At 31.1% G+C, this 15384-nt stretch overlaps 1 protein-coding gene across 1 annotated transcript in view; it reads left to right on the top strand.

Moving 5' to 3' along the window:
* Window positions 1-508: 508 nt before the first annotated feature.
* tow (target of wingless repressor) overlaps window positions 509-15384 on the top strand; it is a 41143-nt gene continuing 26267 nt past the window's right edge. Inside the window, exons 1-2 of the mRNA XM_088200366.1 lie at window positions 509-625; window positions 7415-7688. Coding sequence (XP_088056492.1) covers window positions 7607-7688 — 82 coding nt within the window. The 5' untranslated portion in view covers window positions 509-625; window positions 7415-7606. The remainder of the gene's footprint in view (window positions 626-7414; window positions 7689-15384) is intronic.

Below are 15384 nucleotides of genomic sequence, written 5' to 3'. Positions count from 1 at the left end.
ATCGTGACGTGCGAGCTCCACTTCTTGCCCAATTGCAACTGGGCGCCAGTCCATCATACACTGGACCCCCGCCATCCATCAGTGTGGAAGAGCAAGGGACCCTTCTTGGCTACTAGGTTCGTAGGCATAGTTCACGAGATTTTAGTTGAGCGCATGGCGTGACTGTGACATCTAGTGGATCTAGTGCAAACCGGTATCTCACTCTGTAATTACTATATAAAGAAGCTTCCAAAAAATTATTTCCCATTTCGCAAATTGTACTTGTTAGAATTAAACATATTGCGCTTTGAGAAAACCTGGATTCAACAAGGGCGCCGAGAATTGAAAAAGTTTGGTAACCACTGTAAGTGAATGAGTCAAAAGATTAAATATTAATTTAAAAAGTCTACTACAGAAAACATATTTTATTATTTACAAAACGGTAAAAATGTAAAGGATTTTATTTTTTAGTGGTAAACGTCAGCGCATTTTTTTTTCTGGCAACACTTTCGGCGTTCGATATTCGAATGTGGTGTGGCGGGTCGCGGGGGGTGGCAGCTCCTGCGAGTGCGCTGCCGGTCGCGCTACTCGCTCCAAGCGAACGGGAAAACTCGCGGAAAATTCTATCCTAACAAAACCTACACACGTAAGACACGCACGTAATAATCATTCCAATAAGGATACACCTATTCGCAGCGACGATATGTTTAACATAATAATATAAAACAAATAAAATAATTCGAACGAATCGCACGTGGAAATGTAATTAATAATTCAAATAATAATTTGCCATGGCCGATTGTTATTGCTATTTAAAAGTAAATTATTAAATTAAAAAAATTAAATTAAATAATATCTGCATAGTGAACATATTATTTTGAAATAAATAAAAATATAATACGATAAATTATCAATTGAATTGAACATGAACGATTATTTTTGTTTTATTCGAAAATTGAATATTTTGTTTTTATCATAGTGAAACGAGTTAGAATCGATAGTGTGCGATTTTATCTGACGAACCCTTCTATACAAATGTCACATTCGACCAGGTGAACGAAACCTTTCAATTGTGCACGTAACGCGATATTCCCCCATATAAACATCGTGATTTGAAAACGACCGTGCTATCGCCATTATATTGCTTTTTGCTAGTGCATAGTGTCCGATACACAATATAATGAAAATATTTATTTAATTTTACGATCGCACGTGTAGGACCATAGTAATAATGTGTGACCCTTTGACCTCATAATGACTGTATTCAAACAATATAAATAGCACGTGCCATGTGCAAGCTTTTATATTTGAATATCACTTTTCGACTTTCGATTTCCAACAGATTCAATATAAGTATTTAAATATTTATCTCTATGGATTCATTTATTGTACTTAATGCCAACAATCCGTTGATTCACGATGATTTTCAGCTTCAGGCTATACTGTCCTAGAGTAGAGCTCAGCAACTGGTGTTCCGCGGCATAATTCATTCAACAAAAACAAATCCTAAATAACACCGTACAACAAGATTTTTACCACAGAGGCGATAAAACTCAATTATTATGTAAATTTACACACTGAATTTAGTAGCAATTAAAAAATATACAATCTGATTCTTGCGGCCAGACTTTTAATGTTATAAATACTAAACAGAATTTATGTACCGATTTATATGAATGAAAATTTTACTTTTTCTACATTAAGAAATTAGGACAAAACTAAAATTTAAATTATTGAAATATAAACTGCTTGAGATACTTTATCTTAATAAATAATCAAAATACGTTTTAAAAAAATAAAAATAAAATAAAATCTTTTTGGATAAAAATTATTGATACAGTTGAATTTAGTGTGTAAATTTACATCATATTTAAATGATCTTGTTTTGTGGCAGAAAAAAGTGCAAATCTGTCAATAAATTAAAATACATCGGTGTAAAAGTAAGAAACTTTTATTATTTTTTCATTATAATAAAATATTACATTAAATAAAACCGCATCAAAAACATTATTAATAATATTTCTCTGCTACGTATGGTTTATTTCCGGAATGTATTTAAAAAATATAGTTTTAGAAATTTAGAACAATATTTATTTTTCACTTGTGTAAAACCACGTTTTTTACATCTACTTCAATTGTGGTTTGCTCTTTGTATATGTCTTAAATTCTTTTGGGGTAGCGTTTATAGTTTGAAATTATTTTATTACTGCCCATATAAAATTATATTTTACTGTTCTGTATGAGCACAGATTTTTTTCTATATATTTCTTATTTGTTTGTGATGTGCGGTGAGGTGAGAAAATGTTTCGAATCACGAGCCATCTAGCTTTTTAATGAGCTCGCCAAACACAACGACGTTTTCGGCGATAGTAGTTGGTACAATTAATGCGGGATGGTGCACCTCTTTTAATTATGCTCCATATCATTTTTTTAACATTTTCGTATATATGTTTTTAAGCGTATTTATAGCATATGTACATATATTAATGTATAAAGCTAATATATTTCAAAAACCTTAATAAAAATGAAGCATATTAGTCCATCTTAAATCATTTTAACTAAACTAAAATTGGATATGACTCAATATGAAGCGGAGTTGTAATTTTATTGCTTTCTATTTGAATCACCTTTGATTTTTTAATATTAATAGCAAAATCTGTATCTGATTTTTGTAAATTTATGAAGAAAGCAATAAATTTGAGATTGTTTCATTTATTGGAAAAATACAATCTCTATATAAACTGTTGATTAACGAAGTCCATGTATTTATTATGATATATTGTATTATCAACAGATCTTTTCGTTGTGATGCTTTATTTATTCGTGTTAATTTCACGCAGAAGGTATACAGATATATCTATAATTAAACTGTAACAACAAGTATATTGCATTTGGGACAGATTTTTTTACTTGTGATAATTGTTAACATTAATTTCACATCGTGTTGTCGAAAAATAAATTTGTTAATATATTAAAACTAATACTCGAAGGACCTGGGTTTAAATCCCATACGAATTCTAATATTTTTTAATTTCTATCGTATCCGAAGGATCGGAATTAGTGATTATTATATATTAATAATTCAGATCGATCAGCATAGATTAAGTTTTCCTAGATCTTCCCAATCTCACGGATGAATAGTTAAATATAAAATTGAAATTATTACACAGTAAGCTGTGATAATAGTTTATAATTATTAAAATATATGTCACTCATTTACAGATTTACTTAGTAGGCGTTGATTGTTTTTATCGCATTAGGCTAACGCCTATAATATTTTACAATAAATAAAATATAATAAATAAATCAATTTTATTTTAGGGCTCCTTTCGTACTGGCCTTGTGTTTATGCACTTGTTGCACCTGTCTAATTTTTGTGTTGATCAATATCACTTAATTATTTATCAAGTAAACTTAAATTTACTTTTATTTTCTAACAAATAAATGTTAAGAAAATTCTAAACTACGCAATTAGTAATCCCCACGCAGTGTAAAAAATATTAATTTCTATTTACATACGTAGTGCAAAAGTGAATTAAGTATTATTTTATTGATCCCGATGATTAGGAATGTATTATTACAATAAATGCTATTTTTTTAGAACAGTAGCCGCGCAGCGTATTTTTTTTAAATTATACTTGAATTGCCATTTTATTTAAAAAAAACTTTAAAATGTTTTTACAATTAACACCATTAATTAATCAAAATTGCCTAAATTGTATTTAAAAAAAGTGAATAATTGTTGATAAAGCAAATTAGTCACCGTGTCTAATATGTTTTATGAATAAGGAGGAACTGACTCACTCTTTATTGAGGTAAGTCTGGTTAGCTATTGAATATTATATTGATTAATTTGAAAATATATTTATATTTTAATATAGCCAAATGAGAACTAAAGTGCTTTTTTTAGTCCAATTACATTTTACAGAAAAAAATTATCTTTGTTGCATCTCTCCTACCTTTTTTATTTAGTTCATCTATATTTGCAGTAAAATGATTACATACATATAACTGAGTAAGCTTATTTATTTAATAACAATATAAAAAAAATCACAACCGACTTTAACTTTCACTTTTGTTATAATTCTGAGAACAAACTCCTACAAACACTGAATCAATTGTATTGATGTTTTTTGTCAATATATGAATATTTATAAATTATTAATTAATAACAACTTATTTATCTTTACAATTTATACACGAGTATTTTTTCTGCTTTGCGATATTTACTTTTGATTAAGCTGTAATAAATCAGACTCTCAACCATCCATGATTAATAAAGTAATGCTACATTTTTTATCCTAAGACAGTAATATAATTTTTATTAATATTCATTGCTTAGATTTTAAGTTAATTTTTCTCTCATGGGTTCGTATTGATGATGATTATAAAGGTGAGGAAAATAGTTAAATATTTAATGTCGTTTAATTCTCATCTGATTGACGTATACATATACAAAGTGAAAGTGACAGTTTTTTGCAATACTTACTATGATTCAGATAGTATAATTTTGTAAGACAGATTTTCATTGCACAATCTCGCTATAGAATTGAAATTTTATAATTCACTTGATCTCTGCATATGATTATTTCGTTTATATAATGGAAGCATATATCAAAGTTTTACAAAACATGCTTTTGAAAATCTGCATATCTATCCGCACACACACTGTATAACTAATTCTTAAACGATGTCCATGTAGTTGCATATTCAGCTTTATATTACTCATATAGACTAGCCAACGTGAATATTTTTTTCATGATGATACTTGAAGGTAAACATCCCTTTGGAAAAGATCTCATAGAATTTTAAGTGTCCTTCTAGTGTTCCCAAGTCTCTTTCGCCTCTCGCTGCCAATTCGACTCTCGCAGCTCCCACGTCGATATCTCCCATCTAGCGTCAGCTACGATAGTAATAATAATAAAGTAAAAAAGTTCAAGCATTATCGATGTTTCGCTAACTTTCGACATTTGTCCGCTGTGCGAAAAGGGGGAGGAAAAACCTCCGTCGCCGATAAATTTCTGTTTATTGCAACGAGGGGCGGATTCGTAGATTTGGGATATGGCACGCGAGGTGCTTTCTGCGGCTTGACGGCAAGGAAAATTAATATGTGGTAATTCGTACTTTTGATTGTTGTGTGAAATTTTATGGTGCCGTAGTTGGCATTTGCGGTTTTATCGTCCGTCGTGAATCGATCGTAAATCGGATTGTAAAACTATTTATATCCTAGTTGAACCCTTACAGCCTCTAATATTAGCTGTAATTGATCGAATAAGTAAATGTTGAATTATTCACGCTTATATCGTACGCTCGCCTTAATATTGTGTTACCGCAAAGATATCCGGCTTCCTGCTCCTGAAAGGGCCCGGAACTTCTTCAAACAAGCATTGTTAGCGAATGGTAAATATTCGCTGTTGAAAAAAGTGACCTCAACGGTTCGACGGTCGTGGTTTCACATTACGGTTTGGAAGGTCGCCGACCGACCAGAAATACAATTCTTCCTGATCGTGTCCATCAACTTGGCCATGCTCCAATGGACTGTATTGATTCCTGACAGTGTGATAGGCTCTATGTCGATAAAATCCGGATGTATACAAAACCGCAATATTTAAACCAATATCATAAAATGTATATAAAGTTGACGGATTATTATAAAATCAAAGACATTTCCTCAATTAAAAATATATGTTCATGAAATAATGACTTTGAACGCAAACGTTTTATATACTATATTCAAGTCTATATTAATACTTTAAGTTATATTAAATATATATATATAAAGCCTTTAAAAAACAAGGACACAATACAATAACCCTGTTTCTCAATTAAATTAAGATTATATCTCATTCATATTCAAGTGACTAAAATAATATATTAATACTTTCTTAAAATAATTTTAGTCACATGTTTTGCAACATAATAAAACTAATTGAATATGTTTAGCGTAACATCGCAGATGATATGATTTTTTTAATACCTATAATAGTAACAAACTGTCTTTAAAAACAATGCTTTATAAATCATTGTTGTAGACAATATACATCGAAGACTGAAATACAATTTATTTTGCGGTTCTTAGATTGAGAAACGTTGGTTTAGAGTAATATATAAGGGTGGGTGTACTATGTAGTCGTGTTTGACCAACGTGAGTACAGGACTTAATACAAATCGTCCCCCAAATCAAAGTAGTGTTAGTTCACGGTACATTTTATTCACTATCGTAACGTTGTAGTTCGAAAGAGCTATTGTTATGTTTACATTCAAAGATCGAAAGGCGGTTCTTCATTAATAGTAGAATGATATGATCTCTACCTTTGCAATTATTATTTTTAAAATCGCTTATTGAAATAACAAATAAGATGTCAAGGCAATGTGATAGATATACTATATTTTCAATTTCAACCCGTTGAGCAATTTCGTAAATGTGTTGTTGCAGATTAACATTTGTCACTTTGATCACGCGTGATTATTGTCAGCTGTCTGATTTACAGCGTTGCCAACATAGGAAATTCGAATTGGATCATCCTGTAATATGATTGATAGTAGACCAAAGCGTGGTTCTGAACTAATACAGAGGTCCTCAAACTGTCTGTCGTAAGCTAATGGTATTTTTCGGTACTAATTTCAGATTTAAATGATTCATCTGAAAAAATTCACTGCGTATGCAATAAAAGTTTTTAAGAATATCTAAAAAAATTCCACTGCTCAGATTTCCTAAATTAAAATCGCTTCTATCGCTAACTTTTAATCCCTCATAAAAAAAATCTAGCTACGTATGAATATTGTTATTTTTCTATAATAATAATATTTTTTATTAAATAAAATAGAAACTCGAATTGGATGACCCTGTAGAACTACTAGAATTTTAATCAATAATTCTAAATCAATTTTAATCAATTATCACGATATTTATCCTCAACTTTTGGATGTCTGAAAAAACTTATTTAACTATCTCGAAAATGTATGTATGCATACAATATATACGAAGTAAAGATTTGCAAAGAATATTAAGGTCATTACTAAATTATCAAGATTAATCTCAATTATTTAATGCTATTATATTGTGTATTTAAATATTTAAAATTAAGTAGATTTTGGCGATGACATTATTCTCAAAAAACTATACATTAAATTTATTTTGTTAAAATTAAAATAAAAATCAATTAATTATCTACAGCAGCATAGTCTCCGTATTGTATCAAAAACGATGTATCTCATTGTCTCGTGCTTTTGAATATTAACATAAAACATTTCGACACGATACAATAGTAAAGCGTACTTATGAATTTATGGCTCAAAACTGTGACATGAATAATAAGAGCCGCGCGTTTACGTAGCACCGTCACTTTCACGACCCGCGTTCAACGGCGGTTAGAATAACGTATTATTTTTTTAATCTGGTAATTTGATAATGTTTGATATGAATGCTCATCAGTGTTCGGACGCGTCTGACTCATGTGTGGCGAAATAAGCGTGTCGATCGGCTTGTGATGGAGGCAGCACGCGCTGGGGCACAGTCTCGGGGGCAGCGCTCGTCGGCGGCGGGGCTTCGCATCTGAGCCGTCGACAGTCGAAAAGGTCGAAGGACATGGAATGGACGGAAGTGCTTTGCTAGTTTCGCGCGGCGATGGGGTGTGGACAGAGCAAGATCAACCTCTACCCACGCAGGAACAAGAGCGGCGGAAAAGGACAGAACGGGAAAAAGACAGGTAAGATTGATTCCGTACTCGTTTAAATTTTAGCTAATAAGGAATTTGAGTGGCTGCTCAGAATATGTTTATCATATGTTTTTACTGTTGCTTGATAATGAAGCGTAAACGTTTTGATTTAATAACAAAAATCTGATCTAAATATTTTTTCTATGTATATACGAAACCTCAAGGCAAGGACAAGCTTGATTTAAAATTGATCAATATCTCTTAAATTACCACTAAGTTTATGAAGTGTTGTGATGGGGATGATGATTGAAATGTTGAGATAAATAATCATGGATATGTTATTTTATGTAATAGAGAGAATTTAAACGCTATATTCTTAACAAAAATATATTCAATCAAAAGTAATCGTTTTCCAACATATTTTTATACAAATCAATACTCAGTGTCAATGTAAATTTCCTAATCTATTACTTAATATTGACTGTTTCTTTGTATTTTTTTATTATGACTAATGACAATATGATTTGATTGTAATAATTGATTCAGCTAATTTTAAAGAGAATTAAAACGCTATATTTTTAACAAAAATATATTCAATCACAATTAGTCATTTTCCATCGAAATTTGTAAACAATTTTCTTGAACCATATATAATCTCATTGTCAATGTAAATTTCCTAATATATTGCATAAGGCATTGGCTATTTCTTTGTATTTTTTTTATTATGACTAATGACAAAATGATTTGCTTGCAATAATTGATTCACGTGCATTGAAAAAAATAATAATAATGAACTATTGTCTTTCTAACACATTAACCATGATTATATATTTATTTAATAACGGCTTTCACGCATGTCTTGAAGTTTCATCTGCATTCAATTACTATCCAAATATTTTTCTGTAGTCATACAGAATCCACTTTTCGTCGCTTATAATGATTCGATTAAAGTATAGAGTTTCAATCAATTCTTGCGGTACTCACTTAAACAGCAAATTTACAATTTTTACTATCGCAGTAAGGTGTTAAAAAACAGCCATGACATTAACTCCTAGATCGAATGCGAAAGATCCAACTGTTGTGTATAAATTAGCTTCTACTACGGCTTCCAATTTATTATTCTTCGTTTGTGTCTTCTACGAAGTTCATTGTCGAAATTTATATCGACAGCGCGATTTAAAAAAAAATGTTATTTGACTTTTACGTAAGTCATTCCTTTTACCTGCTACTGTTGCATCATCAAGGACGGATTAACGCAGTCCGTAACGTCTCAGACTAATAATTGTAAAGTTGCCGGTTCGATCACCGGCAACGACACTAGAATTTTTATTTATAAAATTGTGATATTATCAAAAACTGTAAATTTTAATCGGTTGATTATAAATTATAATAAACATATTAATTTATGTTTAATATGTCTGATTGACTTTGGTACAGATTTACCCCATAGTAACGCATTGGGCTTACGCCTGTCAAATTGCAATGGATGATTAAAATAATATTATTATAGCACAAAGTCAATAGATGTCACTATGCGCAATTTAGCTAAATTTATTTTAATTGTTCATAATATGTAAGATTAGGAAAATCTAGGAAAACCCAATCAGTAATGACCGATTGGAATTTTGTTATATAGCTCCCAGATATGGTATAAATTAAAAAATACTAGGAATTCAGGTCTTTCAGATATTATTTACTAACTATAATGACCCAACCTAAATTCATCTTATCATAAGATTAAACGTAAATAAATTAATTTATTAATTCTTACACAGAAACCAAATAATGTTTTTTTTTTTCTGAGAGAAACATTCATCGTATGTTGTTTTAAATTAAAGCCACCTGTAGCGCAAAGGCAAATCGATAATATTTGACACACATAGCACCTTCACATTTAAAAAAGTTCCGTTGCACATTTTTGGTGGATTCAAAGTTCTAAACAGTAATGAGGGTTAGTTAGTGATGTGGCAGTCCACTTAAGAACTCAACAGTATACATGGTAGCTTATTTTTTATCAATTGGGTGAAACAAACGTGCTGCTACTAACATCATCTCATTGCTTTCATCGACTTACATTGTTGGGCACAAATATTGCTCGGAATGATTTTTTTTATCAAAGCCACGATAATATTAAGAATGTGTGTTTTGAAAACCAATTACATAAACTATACTTAGATATGCTGCAATTTGAATAATTTGAGACCTGCACAAAAAATGTTATGTTGAACGACAATTTCGCAGAAGACGTTCTGTAAACGTTATCTATTTTAAACATATTCAATTTGAGAGTTTTAAATGCGATAGACAGATTGAAGGACAACCTTTGATTAATCCCTACTTTTTACTACTAGCTTTTAAGTCTTCCATAAAATATAAAAAGGTTGAATTTACTGCTACTAATTTACATTCGTTGAATATTTTCTCTCATGTCTAATATGTTTTAAACGTTCAAAAAGCAATTAAGTCAACAATAATTCGGAAACAAATTTTAACATAAACGGAGCTGCATCAAAAAAGTAGTCTGTTTCTTTAAATAATAATGTTTATTGCGAAAGTACTACATAGAAAGTGGGTGCTTTTGAAGGCAATGTTCCGCACTTTTTATTTCTTGTATGTATATAAAGGTCTGCAGGAACTTACATATATCTTAAATATATCAGTACAAACATCTTAAACATCTGTAGTTTAATTCAGATTCATTATTTGAGGTCAGATTTTACTTTAATATATTATTGTTATGGTTTTTTCCAGAGTCGGGCCCCTCAATGAGAACGGGCCCCGGGAATTTGTCCTCTCTTCCCCTCTCTCTTATCAGGCCTTATCATACAAATTATGAAAACCTAATTTGTGATGATCGACCGGAATTATAATTATATAAAAATCGTTTTGTCCGATATTTTACACAGCAAAAAAATAAAAATCACTTGGATCGATATGGGATTCGAACCCGTGTCTTTCTTTTACTTTAAAAAATATGATTGTTTTTTCTTAGTATGTTCACCTTAATTATAATTCCATTTCAAACGCAGAACAATGACTATGAATGTGTAGAAATGTCATAATGAGATAAATGCGGCAAATTATATATTTTTTAATAGTTAGTCACTTTAGAAACATTCCGTATATGAGCAACTCAGTATCGATAAACAACCAAATTACGTATTGCTACTGCGTAAACTAGTTTGCCATAGCCAGCCTTGTCTCGCTAGACTTAATCATTAAACGATTTCGTTCACGATTATCGCTCCGTTCATTCCTTGTGTTGGAACACGGCTCATAAACAAATCTCATTTACGCGCTGTGTACCTACGCACGCGTCTTATTAACCCAATTTCGTAATCAAACAATCGAAATAGTTTTCAAGTGTGGCAACACCGTGCCTCCCGTGAAAATGTCAAAGTTTTGCGTGAAATTTCCCACGATTTTCGTTCGACGCCTCATTTGATGAATGGCGAACTTTTGATGGAACGATTTAAATAACAATGGACGCGATTTATTTTACACAATTTTATCACTCGTTTTGTAAAATGTTAAATGAAACTTTGGCGGCCGTTTCCTTTTTGTTTTCTATCGTTTCGAGAAAATCAGTATTTTAATACAGGATACTTTTAATTTTATTTTCCAACGAGTTTATAAAAAGAAAAATATAAAAAATATAATTGTTCATATTCGCTGTCGCATTCATGTAGCGCATATAGATCTATTTTTGTAATATTTATATACATATATCGGAAGGCGGTTCTTCAGAAAAGGTACACAAACCTCTCTCAACAGTTTTATAGAGGGATACAAACAACAAAAAAATATTTTTGGATGCTATAATTTTGAGCAGACCCCCAAGGAGGAAATAATTCAAAATTTGTGAGAGGGAGGAATGTCTGAAAAAATGGAAAATGAATTATTTAATTTTATTTAAAACGGATAGCATTATAAATATACACATTTAAATCATGGGATAACTATGCAACATTTGATTTAGACGGGTTAAATATTATATATGGAATTTAACATGTATGTAGTATGTAGATTATAATATTTTTAGTAGACATTGCTTAACTATGTTAAATCTCATGTTTTTAATAGAAATGTCTAAATTAAATATATTTATTAAAATCATGTAGATTTGGTCGCTCTGTCCATTGATGGGCTCAATCGATGTGAAATAATTTATTGATATAGAATTATGAATGGTTCGCTACTGCGCCGAATCGCTTAATCATGCTGTGAGGCAAATATTATAATAGGCCATTGTGCTAAAAAAGGAACATTGATTCGATTGTGGGTCAAAAAAGGCCATCAAAGAAAGAGTGCCATTTCCTTTGAAGTACACGACGAGGTCGTCGATCTTCGTGCGTCGGAGGTGTGAATCGTTCAGCGTTTTATTTATGCACAATCGACAGGAAAATTGTCCAGATATCGGAAGCGTTATATATTATATTATATGATGCGCGTAATTGATTACCGCAAGTGTCGCACAGCGTTAAAAATTCAATCGAAAACGTAATTTATTGCGAAATTCGGGCGGACAATCGTTTTAATTGTTTTTCTCTCTCGCAGGGGCCTCTTTACAAAGTTTAACTGTGTTTTGCCATCGATTGCCTTATACGTTGACAAACAACATGCACGAGGTTGCTCAATGTTTATTGGAATACGTATGACAATGTTGTTTTTTATTTGTCTGTACTTCGTGCCAGCTCATTTAGATAATAATGGTCGATTATATTATATTTGAATAACGCAAATACACGAGAGATACAAGCCTACTAAACGTATAAGGATTAAGGCGTAGTATAATCATAGGCGTATATAGTACCTTATTGCTAAGAGATCCAATTCTACATTTTTATTTTTTCATAAAGTTCACTGTTCATAAAAAAGATACGAGCTTAAGATCGGTTCTACTCTAGTGTCTTTGTAATGTGTCCTGATACTAGGCTCTAGAGTCTGATTTTTTATATACATCTTTCTGTGTACACTGTTAAAGCACATTTCAGCACTTTTCTTCGCCCGATTTCGTTTTGGATAAGAAACGCATCACGATGTTGTACAAACAATTGTGAATCCCAAGAGAACTGTTCCCATATTTGTATCGTTTTATTTACCTACTGGAACAAAGCGATTATGTTACGCAACCATGGCCTTTTGTGACAATCATCTATTATGTAATTGTTTGAAGAGAGTCCTTTCTAATAATTATTTGGTTTATGGCTACGTTTATGGTATGCCAAATTTCCAAGAAACGGTATAGTCCTGTTGTTTATTTCTTAATTCGTCATAATTTATAAAGCGATCCTTTTATAAATTTAAATGGTTCTTAAATGAGTATTGTTATAATTATAAACGTGTAGTTAGCATACGTGGTAATTTGTAATGCTTTTTCTGGTTTTCAATAACTCGCATTTATATCAAGGTACTATCACGTGCTAAATTATTCACGAAGCTTTTGAATTTCCGGTCGTTTAGCGGTCGATTTCTGTTTATAGCAAACCTTGGAACTTTGTGCATAGAGAAGCGATTGTTTTACTTGTTTCCGTTGGGGTTATTTATCTGGTTTCGGTTGCAGCAGCGTTGTGCTTGCAGGGTGTGTTTAAAATGACCGTGTCAATTCCTAGCTCCATTTATTCAATGCAGAATGCAGAAAATGTAGATTACCGTCGCTGAATAAATAAGTGCAACGTTTTATTTGGTTTAGATGCGTTCATAACTGTTATTCCCATTAATACAACATTCCTTTACATCAGTAAAACAAATTTTATATGACGCTTTTTTATCACTACAACTTGTAATATCGCCACTGATATAATATTTTGTTGTAGTTGCAATGACTTCTTAAAAAAAGTTAAATTTTCATATCTTAATGGCCTGCCTTAATAAGTGTCATTAAATAATATGTGTTTCGTGATAGTGTGACGAAAATTTTTATATATTTTCAATCAAAACATTTTCACCGTGTTTATTTGGCACAATAAAGTTTTATTATTGATGAAAGTGGAAATGATTACTGATTACCAAGGTCCCAGTATGTATACTCCTAGATTCTCCATTGTAGACTGTGACTATTTTTCTTTTCGGTGGGACGTCTAATCAGAGAGTGGCGAATTTCTAAGAATATAATTTTTTTATTGGCCGATAAGGCAGATTGGAAACGGCAACGCGCGATATTTACTCTCAAGGCGATTAATCTTATTTGATGTATGGGATGTACATATATAATCCGTTAAGTGGTTTCCTAACGGTGTTTCTTTTTAAACGCAGAAATCCATTTTTTCTTCAACGGTAAAAAAATATTTTATTTCGTATGAAACTGGCCCTTTTTTATGATGATTTGCAATTATAGATAGAGAGATGGTTCGGTTGATGACCCCGACACAATAATGGTGATGAGTGTGAGTGAGATAATTGAATAGTTTGGCGAGTTATCCCTACTCATCCAAACGAGCGTCCAAAAGTTTTTAAAACAATTCCGGATTTTTCAAAATATTTGTTAACGATTATTTATTTGGGTCGCACATAAAAGCTTGGCGGGCCGCAGGTTGTAATCCAGAGGCCACGGGTTCGAGCTACTGCAGCATACTCAAATTTGTATATATATAGAAATGTGCTAATGTTCCAGCTGCAAAGTGCCATATATGACACCAAAAATTCATAATGACCCACGTTAAAATAAATAAATAAAATGTATATAAGCATTTCTGGACGTTCTAAAGATATCTCGAATGCTAATGAAAAATTATTGAAAATCATTTCAAAAATAAAACATCTCTTATCCACTCATAAATAATCTGCCCAACTAGTGTGTATAATATACCATAAATAAACATGTCAATCTGTAACGCGGGTTATTAAGTTACACTGCCTGTTAATAATTAACGTTTACGAGGAAAGCAATTAGTTAACTTGGTGAAAATGAGATAAATATGTTAGTATGACGGCCAATTGTTATAACAAAGGGTTTATATAGTTTAGTAAATTGAATAATAAACAATGAATCAATTGTGTATGTAGATTTATATATCAGACATATGTATTATATGTAGTAATATAATAGTTTAAATTAGGCGTATTGAATATTAAATTACTTACTATTTAAAGTATCGTTAATCTGACATTTAAAGTCAGATTAAATTAGGCGTTTTACAGTCTCGTGTATAATAAACATTGATCATAGTAATTAACCACTGCTTAATATTTAAATTATTGTAGCTATACAATTATTCGTGGGCTACTTTTAAATGCTCAATTTTGTAATGCTAATAATGTTGAAATTTTCAAGTTTATTTATTTTATTATGTGAAAATCTATTGTAATATATTTCATAGTAGTTTCATTGCAGAGTAATAAAAACCGTGACGTTTTATGAAGACAATAAGCAGAAAACGTAAAAGCGATTTAACCTTTATAGTTTAAGTATGTACGTCCGAGTAGAATTGTATAATTTTATACCATGAAACTGTACAACAACCTGTGACAATAGAATGACAACGTTCAACTTTCAATTCAAAAGTAAAATTGTGCATCGTAGTTGCAAACAATTGCGATAATATTTATGAAAATTTAACCAATTAAGTCCATCAATATTGCATATTGATATTAAACTTAATCAATATAGCGTCTATTTGTGACACAAGACACGTATTGATCAAGATTTGATAAAATCGAAATTTCAATGAGCAATATTTCTCCCTTATACAAGGCAGGAATTTTGAGAGGTCGAGAGAATTATTCAAATATTTTATAAATATTGTTG

Source organism: Plectrocnemia conspersa, unplaced genomic scaffold, assembly GCF_051122295.1.
Source record: "Plectrocnemia conspersa isolate PC_06_02 unplaced genomic scaffold, ASM5112229v1 ptg000012l, whole genome shotgun sequence".
Classification (NCBI taxonomy): domain Eukaryota; kingdom Metazoa; phylum Arthropoda; class Insecta; order Trichoptera; family Polycentropodidae; genus Plectrocnemia; species Plectrocnemia conspersa.
The sequence above is the reverse complement of the archived record's forward strand: the minus strand, read 5'-3'. Positions and strand labels throughout refer to the sequence as shown.